Raw genomic sequence first — 12912 nt, 5'->3', positions numbered from 1 at the left:
CTGACTGCACCCACCATCAGCCCCAGGCATCCCTTAATCTGCAGTGGCGGTCCCCACTGACCGCAATTCTGAGAGTGGCGTCACGACAATCCTAAATAGAAGATCTCCTACCTGTGACAAGATCCAGCCGAGTGGAGTCCCTGAAGGTAATGCACCGACACTGCACTTGTGGGGCTTCACACTGCACCAATAAGGTTAGGTTTTCCTACATCAATAGCAAGTTGATAATATGGTATTATGTATCTCTATATGTTATAAATATGAGTTAGTGCAAGTTATGTACTCCTCTTTGACTAAAATACTCCGTAAAAGTGCTAAGAGGAGTATTTTCACTTAACTGTAATTTACAAATTTGACACATATAACTACACCCAAAATCACACATGCAGTTTTTGGTGCATTTTTTTAACCTGTGGAATTTGCCATTGCTGCCTTTGGCTTACAAATATTGATGCAGAAGGCTGACTTTAGTAGTCGTGTGATAGCAAAGTAAGGGGGGGGTCGCACTTAGCATTTTTTTTAATGCACCGCAGTTTTATTTTTAATGTAATCTAGAAGTTGATTCATAGTCATCCAATTATTTGTTCTCCCTGAAGTCAGCCCTCAGGGTATAGCCGAGCAGACACTCTACCTATGACAATGTTAGCAGATGCCCCCTGTCTGTTGGAACTAGATGCCAGCTTTATAAGGCGAGCAATGGAAGTGTGCCTCCCCCGTGGAAGCAGCCGAGCTGCTCGGATCCGGGTTCTCAGTGGCTCAAGGGTCTCCGGACCCGGGGGTCGTGCAGCCACTCAAATGAAGGGGGTATTTACAAGGGATTATAGAGTTCATGACGCCACCCGTGGTGCGCGGTAACTGGGGTGAATACCGCCGCAGCCGTTGGGGAGTACCCGGCGTGAAGACGGGGGGCAGCCAGGTGTTGTAACCCTCCACGGGTAGGGGGGAATGCCCAGGGACTCAGTGTGGGGGTAAGGCCGTGGGATGCAGGGATCACTCTTGTACTCACTCAGTCCATTAAGCAGACACTGAAAATCGGGTAAACGAAGTCTCTGGACACCGCTGCTGCAGAGGGGAGCTAGTTCGGGTCCTGTCCCCAATGGTGCTGCCTGGTGATCCGTGACCTGCCTCCTGGCATTAAGTTTACTTCTCTGCTGGTCCCGGTAGTGTGAAACTTGCCGGGTCCTGCTTCCCACTATGGCTAAGTGTGGGAGCTTGCTCTCAGGGCTCACACTTGGGATTTTCTGGACCGTTTTAGATGGAAAGTCCTATCCCCCTCATTGGGCAAGTGCCCCGATTCTGGAGCGGTTGGGAACAAATCTTGAAGGCTCCGTTCTCCACGGGTAAATTATCAGGTTGCCTGCAGCCACATACCCCGTCATGCCTCGGTCCCGGACCGGTGATGGTGCAAGGCGGCCGGCTGTCTTGCTCGACAGATCCGAGCCCCTTGCCACGATCCCCTGTGACCAGGGGTCCGACTTCCCTAGGCCCAGATCACCGTCTGCAACCTAGACAGCTGTCTTACGGGAGTCACCGCTCCCTACCTCCTCAGAACTCCTCTCTGCTTGAGGGCTGCTCTCTCACCACCAACTAACTAACTACCTACTGACTACACTCCTCACCTCCCCTCCCTGACCCCCTTCCCGGGTGGGCGACTCTATTCCACTCAAGCCGTCCACTGGTGTGCCTGGTGGGTGTGGTGCAGGGTGTATCTAGGATTTGATTTGCTGTTGTAGGCAACACCATTTGGTTAGGGACCCATAACAAAGAGGGAGGTGGATACTGCACGGGAGGGTAGATTGTGCAATACCCTGTGACGACCTGATAGTCCAGGGGCGTCACAGAAGCACACTGCGTAGCTACTATGGGGCCTGCAGTGTAGGGGTCCCACAACCACTTTCAATTGTATCTGTATCCTCAGATTCCAGGAGCAGGGAGCCGTTCATTCTCTGCTTCACCATGTACTCTTTGCCCACACCACAGCCCCCAAGTGTGTCGCAATGGTATTATTATTCCTGCCCACACTGAACCCTCAGCTTTACAGGCCGAATGAAGCCCAAGATTCAACACTGAAACAAGACTAGGTGAGTACAGTATTATTGTTATTATTTTAAGAGACATGTCTAAGTGTGTGTGTGGGCGTGTGTTTGTTTATATTTTTAATCGGGCTTCATTCTATGCGGGGGCACTGACAGGATACTGATACTGTGTAGGGGGTGCTGATTGGGATGAAGTGCGGATTACATTGTGCAGGGAGCAAAAAGGAGTAATTATACTTAGAGGGAACACAGTGGGGATTATACTATGTGGGGGACACAAAAGGGGCAGCATACTTTGTGGAAGCACTAATAAGTCATCATACTATATGGGGTGCATTGAAGGGGCATCATACTAAGTGGGGGCCCTGCTGGGGCATTATACTGTGTGGGAACACTTGGGGGGGAATCGTACTGTGTGGGAGGAACTAAGTAGCCATCATAATGAGTGTGTAGGTAACTCTTATGTGAGAACACTAAGGGGACATTATTATTGTAAGGGGGTACCAAAGAGGCATAATCCCTGTGTGGGGAACTATTACTGTGTTCCATTCAGGGAGGACACTATGAAAAAAACCAAATGGGTACTATTACTGTGTGCTGCACAAAGCCTGCCATTATTCTATTTGCCATGGTTATTTTATGTGATACAACTTGGCAAGAAAGTGTGTAGGGGAAAGGGGTGGCGCTTGGACTCCAATGTTTGCTATGTGACCAAGTCTTTTCTGGTTATGCCTCTGATGGAAAGTAATATTACGATTTACATGTATGTTTAGAGGTTTTGGTGGTGTACATATATGCTTAAGCGGGCTATACACGCTGCGACATCGCTAATGCGGAGTCGTTGGGGTCACGGATTTTGTGACGCACATCCGGCCGCATTAGCGATGCCGTTGCGTGTGACACCGCTAAGCGATTTTGCATCGTTGCAAAACCGTGCAAAATCGCTAATCGGCGACACGGGGGTCCATTCTCAATTATCGTTACTGCAGCAGTAACGAGGTTGTTCCTCGTTCCTGCGGCAGCACACATCGCTGCGTGTGACGCCGCAGGAGCGAGGAAGCTCTCCCTACCTGCCTCCCGGCCGCTATGAGGAAGGAAGGAGGTGGGCGGGATGTTACGTCCCGCTCATCTCCGCCCCTCCGCTGCTATTGGGCGGCGGTTCAGTGACGTTTCAGTGACGTCGCTGTGACGCCGCACGGACCGCCCCCTTAGAAAGGAGGCGGTTCGCCCGTCACAGCGACGTCGCCGGACAGGTAAGTATGTGTGACGGCTCTGGGCGATGTTGTGCGGCACGGGCAGCGATATGCCCGTGTCGCGCAACAGATGGGGGCGGGTACCCACACTAGCGATATCGGGACCGATATCGCAGTGTGTAAAGTAGCCTTTACTTACCACTTTTTTGCTTATTTGTTTGTACATTTTAGATGTCTAAAGTGGGCTTTACACGCTACGATATATCAAACGATATGTCGTCGGGGTCACGTCGTTAGTGACGCACATCCGGCCTCGTTTGAGATATCCTAGCGTGTAACACAAATGAGCAGTGAACGAGCAAAAATACTCACCTTATCGTTGCTCGTTGACACGTCGCTCATTTTCAAAAAATCGAACGTCCTTCTTGTGCTCCGGTTGTTCATCGTTCCCGAGGCAGCACACATCGCTCCGTGTGACACCCCGGGAACGATGAACTGCAGCTTACCTGCGGCTGCCGGCAATACGGAAGGAAGGAGGTGGGCGGGATGTTTACGTACCACTCATCTCCGCCCCTCCGCTTCTATTGGCCGGCCGCTGTGTGACATCGCTGTGTCGCCGAACGTCCCGCCCCCTTCAGGAAGTGGATGTTCACCGCCCACAGCGAGGTCGTTTGGAAGGTAAGTAGTGTTACGGGGGTTTACGACTTTGTGCGACACGAGCAAGAAATTGCCCGTGCCGCACAAACGATGGGGGCAGGTGCGATCGCACTTGTGATCGCACGAGAAATTGAAGCATGTAAAGCAGCCCTAACTTATTCCGAGCAATTATTTTATTTTTACAAATGAACGCAGTTTAGAAATTTGTGTTCTCATTTCACAAATAGATGTATGTTACTTGGTCCTATCCGTTATAGTTCTGGCCACACTGGAGATGTGTATTATTCCAAGTAAGTCCAATGCAAATTCCATTTCAAGCTGGTACTCTACTACTGCTATTCTCAAACGGTTATATGCATTGTATGTCACACAGAGACATCAGCGTGCTGTGCTCCATAATCACGCACTTATGCCGGTAAAGTGCTCTATATTCATGAATAAAAGATGCTATGTTCAGGGACATTAACGCAGCTATGGCTTCTCTTTGTATTGTATGACGAGTAGTTACAAAGGGAAATATTATGTCATGTATTCATGAAAGTGATTGATCGGTCATTTTAGGACAGGTGTAAGTCAGTCTGGTCGTACTATATTCTATAACTCTCTTGTGACATTGTAAAGAATACTTGCAGTAAAATGACAGTGTAATTGGGAACCTGTAATGTAAAAAAAAATGCTATTAACCTACAAATATGGGGTTAATCTGCAGGTTTTAATTCTGATGCTGTGTGACCGCCGCACTGAGAACCCTGCTGATAGGTGGAAATGATCTTTATTCCCCCTGATAACCTTGGGCTTTCAGTCATTGGGGCACAGTAGGTTTCAGTCACTGCTTTGTACATAGTGGAGTGGAGGCTGTGACCACACCCCCTGCACTGACTGACAGCCGACTCTGCACTGATGCAATACTGAGAAGGCTGTCAGTCAGCGCTGGGGGCATGGTTACAGCCGCCATTCACTATGTACAGAGTGATAACTGCCAGGTGGTAAATGTATAATCCCTAAGAATTAGACCACTGCAACACCACAAATCTAGAATACGACAATTCCTAAATTTCTTGTATGAATTAAATGGTAGTACATATGCATAGCTATACCTCCATTCACTTCTATAGGATTGATGATGACAGTTGTTCTGACAGTCCTATTGAAGTGAATGAAGCGGGTCTCATGCCTGCATAATACCACTGCATTTCACAATTGACTTTGGAACCCCAGGTTTTTGGGATTGTAGGGAGTTCCAGCAATCATACATATATCCCTGTCGGTGAATAGGGAAAAGTCCTTTAAGGGGACTCTGTCACCCCCAAATTTACACTTTGAACTAACCACATACCCTTGTAGTGGATAGAGGAACAATAAACATCATTATTTTAGTCTTCAAATCTGTTCTTTCATTTTCCTAAAAAATATTTATGGAATAAGCAAATTACAGTACTCTCCCTTGCTGTGGCTTAACTGCTCGGTGCACCATGCCATCATCTTATTTTGTATGCTGCCGCCTCCTATCTTGATTGACAGTGATGGCCCAGAGTCAGGGTTGTCTGAAAGTAAACCTTTGTCTTTTGTGCACTGTCCCAGTGAAAGAGTATGGGCACACATGACTTTACACATCTACTTTGGGGTGTAGCAGTGAAACAAGAGATGCCAGCATCGATGAGAGAATAATATTTGCTCTCACTTCAGCACAGGGACAGTGCAAGCAAGCCTGAGTTTTAAAGAGGTTGTCCACTACTAGAACAAGCACTTATTACTACACACGTTTCACCCAGGTAAAATAAAAAAGCCCATACTCACCTCCTATACTGGCGCCGTTCTAGCAGTGCAGCCACCCACCGTGTGTGGTGAGGTGGGACACCACCGCTGCTGTTATGGGGCCCCCAGGGGAGATGTTGTGCAGCAAGTTGTTAACCCCTCCGTGGGCAGGGATGGTGGCCCCGGGACCCGGTGGCTCGGTGCAGGGAATAGCGACCGCAGGGAGTGTTGGTGTACTCACTGTTAATAAACCACACAAGTCTCTGGTAAACCAAGGTGATGGTGGCTGGTGCCGCGGCCGGTTGCATTCGGGTCCCCCACTCGGCTGGTGGTCTCTATCCTTTTCCTCTGCACTGCTTGTGTATGGTGGACTTTCCTAGTGTGAAACTCAGGAGTCCGCTCCCGGCTGGATGTGGCCTAAGGAGCCGTGCCTGCAGACGCTGGCCCGTGGGATCTATGGGCCTTGGCGGTGACCTCTTATCCCTATCGGTGGGCTGTTGTCTTCTATGAGGGACTTTGGGTGGGACAGGACCTCTAGTCCTGGCCTCAATCGGTGAATTAACTAGTCCGCTTGGTTCCGGGTTCTGGCTTCAGGGTCTGAGTAGCCCCCTTTGTGCTACGGTTTCCGGGTCGGTTCCCCATGTCGGTACCGGCGGGCTACAACCCTGTCCCGGTCCACCCCGGTTCTGCCGAGCCAACTTCCCGTCTCCTGCTGACGGAGACCACCGTCTGCCTCCTAGCCAGTGGCAACAGGGCTCCAACCCTGGTACCGTTCAACTTGAACTTTCCTGCTGGAGCTACACTTTGTTCCAGCCCACACTCCTCTCCAAACTGAACTTCAGACTAATCTGATCTTAACTGCTTGTTTTCCCGCCCCGGGCTATCTAGACCCCTGGGTGGGTGTGTCCCAACCTCCTGGTCACGCCCACTGGTGTGTCTATCTTTCCCTAAGGGGGTGGTGACTAGGGTTTCTGGTTGGCTGTGTGTTTCCTAGTGAGGGAACGGTGTAATGCGGGGGCCTATTTGTGACTACCTGGTTTTGCCAGGGAATCACATTGTCACATGAACTACACATCCAATCACTGCTGGATTGTGTGAGTTAATGAACAAGAAGTGAGTACTGCAGCTGCCTCTCATTTCTTGATTGCTCCTGTGTCCAAAGGCGGGGAGACAGAAAAGGGCACTGATTGGACACAGGGTTTGCATGACATCACAATGTCATGTGAGCCCTGGAAACGCAAGCCATGGGACCACTGGAACAGCGCTGGTATGAGAGGTGATTGGACTCGACTCGGGGCTCACAACGTCATGTGAACCCTGGGAACGCGAGGCAAGTCACCTCTGGAACTGCGCCGGAATGGGAGGTGAGTATAGGCTTTTTTATTTTACCTGGGGGAAACGTGCAATCAGGAGCGGTTGTTCTAGTAGTAGACAACCCCTTTAACTTCAGATAGTGCTTAATCTGGCAAATTAGCACTGTCAATAAACATAGAAGGAGGTGCTAAGTAATTGGGAGGAATGATGCAGTGATGCACTTAGCCATGCCAATGGTGCACTGAGTATCCTTATTTGCAAATGGCAATGAAGTTCCTTTTGGGAATAATGAAAGAACATATTTGAAATGTAAACAAATGATATTCATTCTTGTGCCATTCCCTACAAGGTTATATGGTATGGGCATGCATAGAAATAATGAGGCCCCATAGCAGAAGTCCTATTTGGGGTCTCCAAAAAGAAAATGTAATATTCGTAAGGGTCACAAAAGAGTATATCTCACAATTTTACAAGCATTACAAAGTAATGATTCTTATTGAAGCCCTTTACTGTTCCCATGTAACTAAGATTGCCCTTTCATGGCCCCCATAAAGGCAAATGGCAACAAAAGTACCCCCTGAACACAAAAGGATACATCCACAGTGAATTTTCCCACACACTCAGAAGGATGACTCTAGAGTACTATCCCTTGCAAAGTATAATACCTCCACGGTGACCCCAACATAGTATGATGTTCCCCACAGTGACTCCAACACAGTATGATGTCCTTCATAGTCACCCACACACAATGTGATGGCACCCACAGTCCTCTACAGACAGTATGAAGGCCCTCACAGTCCCCTACACACAGTATGATGGCCCAAACAGCCCTCACACACAGTATGATGGCCCCCAACACAGTCCCTCCATGCAATATGATGGACCCACACAGCCCTCCACACAGTATGCTGGCTCTTCATACAGTATGATAGCCCTCCATAGAGTATAAAGCCCCCTACTCCTCAACACAGTATGATGGCCCGACACAACACGCCACACAGTATGATAAACCCCACACAATTCTCCACACTGTATAATGGCCTCCATTGGCCCTCCAAACAATATAATGGCCCCTCACATTGCCATTCAAGCAGTATATTGGCTCCCCACATAGCCCTCCAAACTGTGTAATAGGCCCCCACATAGCCCTGCAAACAGTATATTGGGTCAGAGCTCAGACACATAGGAAGCATAATGGAGGAGGTCGCTGACAGCTCTCTGTTCCATCATTGCTTTCAACTGCATCGGCATCAACGCCAGGCAGAGGGACCGATGTTGACACTGCCCTCCCCAACTCACGAGCCCCATAGTGGCCATGTGGTCTGCCACTGTTAGCGGTATGCCACTTTGTGGTTAGCTTGAAGTGTAAATTTGAGTTCTAGAATGAATCTATACATGTCCCAAACCAGGGTCATAAGGTGCTCACTGCATTGGTCAAAGTGTTTGGATACAGGATTAGGGCAGCAAACTGAATCTTTGTCCTTTAAAAGAAAACTTGGTAAGGCTATGTGCACACGCTGCGCTTTTTTGACGCTGCGTTTTTGTGCGTTTTTGGCCGTTAAAAATGCACAAAAACGCTCCCGCGGCAAAAAAAAGCGGCAAAAACGCATGCGTTTTTGCCGTGATTTGGTGCATTTCTGGCTGTGTTTTGCTGCGTTTTTGATCTCTGCGTTATTCTGCGTTTTTCCAATGCATTGCATGGGGGAAAAACGCAGAAAAACGCAGGAAAGAATTGACATGTCCATTTTTTTTTTTAAGCTAAAAAACGCAGCTTAAAAAAAAAGTTGTGTGCGGACAGCAAAAATGAAAACTCATAGACTTTGCTGGGGAAGCAGTCATGCAGTTTTGAGGCCAAAAACGCACCCGAAAATCGCACTGTGTGAACTTACCCTAAGGCTGTGTGCACACGGTTTGTTTTTATCTTGGGTTTTTTTTATGCGTTTTTAATGCAGTTTAATCACAAAACTTCAAGCAAATCCGTATGCCAGCAAAGTCAATGAGAATCCTGAAGTGCAGTGCACATGATGAGGTTTTTTTTCCTTGCAGATGCGGTGCAGTAAATAATCTGCAGCATGGTAATTCTTTCAGCAGTTTTGCCTGCGTTTTTCATAACTGGAATCCGCAGCTTTGAATAGATCCTGCTTCGTATAGGGTAGCTTTCCTTTTCTCCATTCATGTGTAATAGCTTCCTAGATCTGTATGTCTGAAATGACAGCTCTGATCCTTCAGAGGTACCAGGGTCTCTCACCATGTGTTTCATGCATGGGTCACTGAGGAAGAACCTGTATTGTAGGGATGAGTTCTGCTGAGGGTCTCCACAAAGCATGGGTGTCTGGGGGAAGGGGCTGCAGGAAGGAGGCTCAGTGCTAGACAAGGTGTAGCTGTTGCAGAGGAGGAGCTGGCTGGAGGAGGAGGTTTCCTTGGCTGTGAGAAGGCTGGCTCTATCCACACTGTACACACTGCAGTCACATGAAAGTAGATCAGATTCTCCTTCTTTCCCCGGCTGAAGCTGCCACTAGCAGTGACTTCAGGAATTGCACAGAGAAGATCCCAGGTGAAGATCTCCACGCTCATCCTTAGCAAGTGACACCTTGTTGCATCTTCAGAACTGCTGATTTCTTCTGTATTCCTCAGACCTCTGGCTACGAAGATGAAGATCAGCTGCTGATTTAGCAGTTTAAAGTCCTGCTTTGCACAGCATTTTGCACAAGTGGGGACATTCCTTGTGTGACATATCTAGCCTGGGTTTCTAATACTTGAATCTTGACCTATTTAGTGATTATGTGCCATAAGAGTGCCAAAGCCTTGTGCTAAGTGGATTCAGAGATCCCCAAGTAGTTAGGTTTTCTAGGACCTACAGGTCACGGAATGGCTACTAAGTCATATTCTTGGTAAGCCAAATTCGTTTTTAGGTGGAAAGAGGGGATATGTTTGGCGTTGAAGTACCTTCAACTCAAGCCATGTCTCAGACAGAAGTGGATTTAGCAGGATGTGGTATCTCATTTGGTTCGGTTCTACCTGAAGATCCTGCCGACCTCTCTACTCTTGCAGCCTTGAGGAGAAGAAGACTTTCAGGCAAGGAGCCTAGAAGGAACTCTTACCAATTTAACAGGAGAAGTTCTGCTCAGTTAGAGCTACTGGGTTATGACCCACCAGGGACTTCTTTCTCCTCATGGTCACCAGAGGAACCATCAACCTTGGAAGAGAAAGTGGACTCTATACCTGATGTCGCTACTGCTACACTCAGTCTCCCATCACAAAACACCCTGATAGATGTTCTGCCATCTTCAGGAACGTTGGCCAGTATTGTGGACATCAGCTCCGAGTCTGAGGATGAGGCCAACAGAACTGAAAGACCTTCTGTTCCTGCTCCCAAACCAGTAGTGACAGAAAACAGAAGAGAACAAGAAGAGATTGATGAGAATGAGACCAAAGCTGTGGCCACCTCACCAGATGGGAGATACTTGAAGTTTAACATTGAGATTGGAAGAGGATCTTTTAAAACGGTGTACAAGGGTCTGGATACAGAAACCACAGTAGAAGTTGCTTGGTGTGAACTTCAGGTAAGACAATAATCTGGCCTCAGGTCCTCTAAACAGTGTGCCACCCCCTTCATTGAGGAATCATGTAAAAACTTTCCAGAATATTATGTTTCCTCTCAAGTCGTTATATAAACAGAGCAAATGTAATTGTTACTTAGTCCACTTTCTCTGTTGCCCCTAAGCTGTTCTGTACCTGACATGTTACTATATAACACTTTCAATGTAGTCCTGCCTGTTACCTGTCATGTTAACTTTGAGTAAATGTCTAGATGAACATGATCTGCTGAATATAAACCCTATGACAAGTAAGGTAATATATTGCAATAAGACACCACTATAAGGAAAAGAACATAACTAAGCATATATTTATTACACTTAATATATATGATCTCTCCAAAAGAGCTTGTTCAGCTGAGAGTAGAGGTGGTATGGACTTTACTTCCACCTGTAATGAATAAGCTCCCGCTGGAGCATTTGCTAGTGTCTTTAATAAAAAAACAGAAACAAACTGTGTTTGTAAAATAAAGATATGCCCTAATATTTAAAGGGATGTTGCCAACATATTTTCACATATGGAAGTAGTGATATGGTTGTATGGGCACTTGTTTCCTGATAAAAATTATCCCATATTTGTAGAGATACTATGTGCCAGTCATGAGAAATTGAGCATACAAACCATATGCAAATCAGTCAGGAAGTGCACTGGGGGCGTGTCAAAGCACTTGACCTGATCTATAATGCCCTTTGCATTTGGCTTCTACACTAGATTTCTCATAACTGGCCCAACAAATCTTTAAAGAAAGGGTATATTTTTTTATTGGGGGACAGCGCATATATACAGGCATATCACTAGTTATATATGTAAAAGTATCAGGATCCCTTTAGGCTATGTGCCCACGGGATAATGTACAGGTGGATATTTCCGCAGGTTTCCCGCAGCTGCTCCCTGGAATCCGCAGCTATCCATTGCTGCGGTATATCTGCGGAATTGTTGCGGTAAACCTGCGGAAACAGTGCCGATTTCGTGCAGAATACCTGCGGAATTCCAGCCCTGTATCTCCATAGTGGAGGAGCGGGAATTCCGCAGATATTTCCGCATGAATAGTTGACATTCAGTTACATGCGACTGCGGCATATTCCGCAGCCACGCATACCGCAACATTGATACAGCACTCCCCTAATCCCATAGGATAAAATGGGGAGTGTCTGTGCTTGCTAGAACCTTCGGATTTATCTAGAAATAAATCCGCAGGTTTTTCGCAGAAAAATCCGCTGGTATGTTGTCCCGTGGGCACATAGCCTTAGGGCCGCTTTACACGCTGCAACATCGCAAGCATTTGCTGGCGATCTCGAGTGCGATAGCACCCGCCCTCGTCGTACGGCCGATATGTGGTGATCACTGCCGTAACGAACATTATCTCTACGGCAGCGTCACACGCACATATCTTGTCAGCGACATCGCTGTGGCCGCCGAACAATCCCTCCTTCAAGGGGGAGGTGCGTTCAGCATCACCGCAACGTCACTAAGCGGCCAGCCAATAGAAGCGGAGGGGCAGAGATGAGCGGGACGTAACATCCCGCCCACCTTCTTCCTTCCGCATTGCCGGCGGACGCAGGTAAGGTGAGGTTCCTTGTTCCTGCGGTGTCACACATAGCGATGTGTGCTGCCGCAGGAACGACGAACAACATTGTACCTGCAGCAGTAACGATAATTGAGAATGGACCCCCATGTCACCGATTAGCGATTTTGAACGTTTTTGCAACGATTCAAAATCGCTCATAGGTGTCACACACAACGACATCGCTAATGCGGCCGGATGTGCGTCACAAATTCCATGACCCCAACGACATCGTTTTAGCGATCTCGTAGCGTTTAAAGCGGCCCTTAGGATAGCTCTGGCTATGAATCAGTATAATGGGGGTTGTAATATGCTCTACCTTTCTAATACTACCATCAGTACTTTGTGTTCATATAGAAGTGTATTTGCATGTATATAAATCAACAAGTGTTTCTGAGATTGATACATTTTGATTACATTTTTACATATAGCTGTGGATAGGTACAATCTTTTTAAGCCATAGGGACAACCAGTGCCACCATGACTTGGGTTGGCAGCACCTGCTTCCACCACTGAAGCAAACCACCAAAACTTGGAAACACATTCCAGTCCATTACTGGTGGCTGCATCCAAATCCAAACACCTTGTAGAGTTCCAGCCTTCAGCCTCAAGGACCAGAATCCATAGGCACAAACATTTGTGTCTTTGTGACTGAACCTCTGATAAACCTCTGGGAAAGGATCCAGAAAGAGTTTAAAAAACCTTTCATCTCTACTTATCCTTCTTTTCGGCCTCCCTCCTTGTGGTTATAAAAACAACCCTAAAGAATCTGCATCAAATGTGAACTAACGCTTAT

General features: G+C 47.4%; 1 protein-coding gene across 2 annotated transcripts in view; it reads left to right on the top strand.

The window, feature by feature from the left end:
• Positions 1–9425: 9425 nt before the first annotated feature.
• The window catches only part of WNK4 (WNK lysine deficient protein kinase 4), a 213520-nt gene continuing 210033 nt past the window's right edge, over positions 9426–12912 (top strand). The window contains exon 1 of one of the 2 annotated variants that reach the window (XM_075349984.1): positions 9426–10518. In XM_075349984.1, the coding sequence (XP_075206099.1) occupies positions 9883–10518 (636 nt within the window). In that variant the 5' untranslated portion in view covers positions 9426–9882. The remainder of the gene's footprint in view (positions 10519–12912) is intronic. The other variant, XM_075349983.1, reaches the window with a different exon arrangement.

This window comes from Anomaloglossus baeobatrachus, chromosome 5, assembly GCF_048569485.1.
Source record: "Anomaloglossus baeobatrachus isolate aAnoBae1 chromosome 5, aAnoBae1.hap1, whole genome shotgun sequence".
Taxonomy (NCBI): domain Eukaryota; kingdom Metazoa; phylum Chordata; class Amphibia; order Anura; family Aromobatidae; genus Anomaloglossus; species Anomaloglossus baeobatrachus.
Note: the sequence above shows the minus strand (reverse complement) of the source record. Positions and strands in the feature narration are given on the sequence as shown.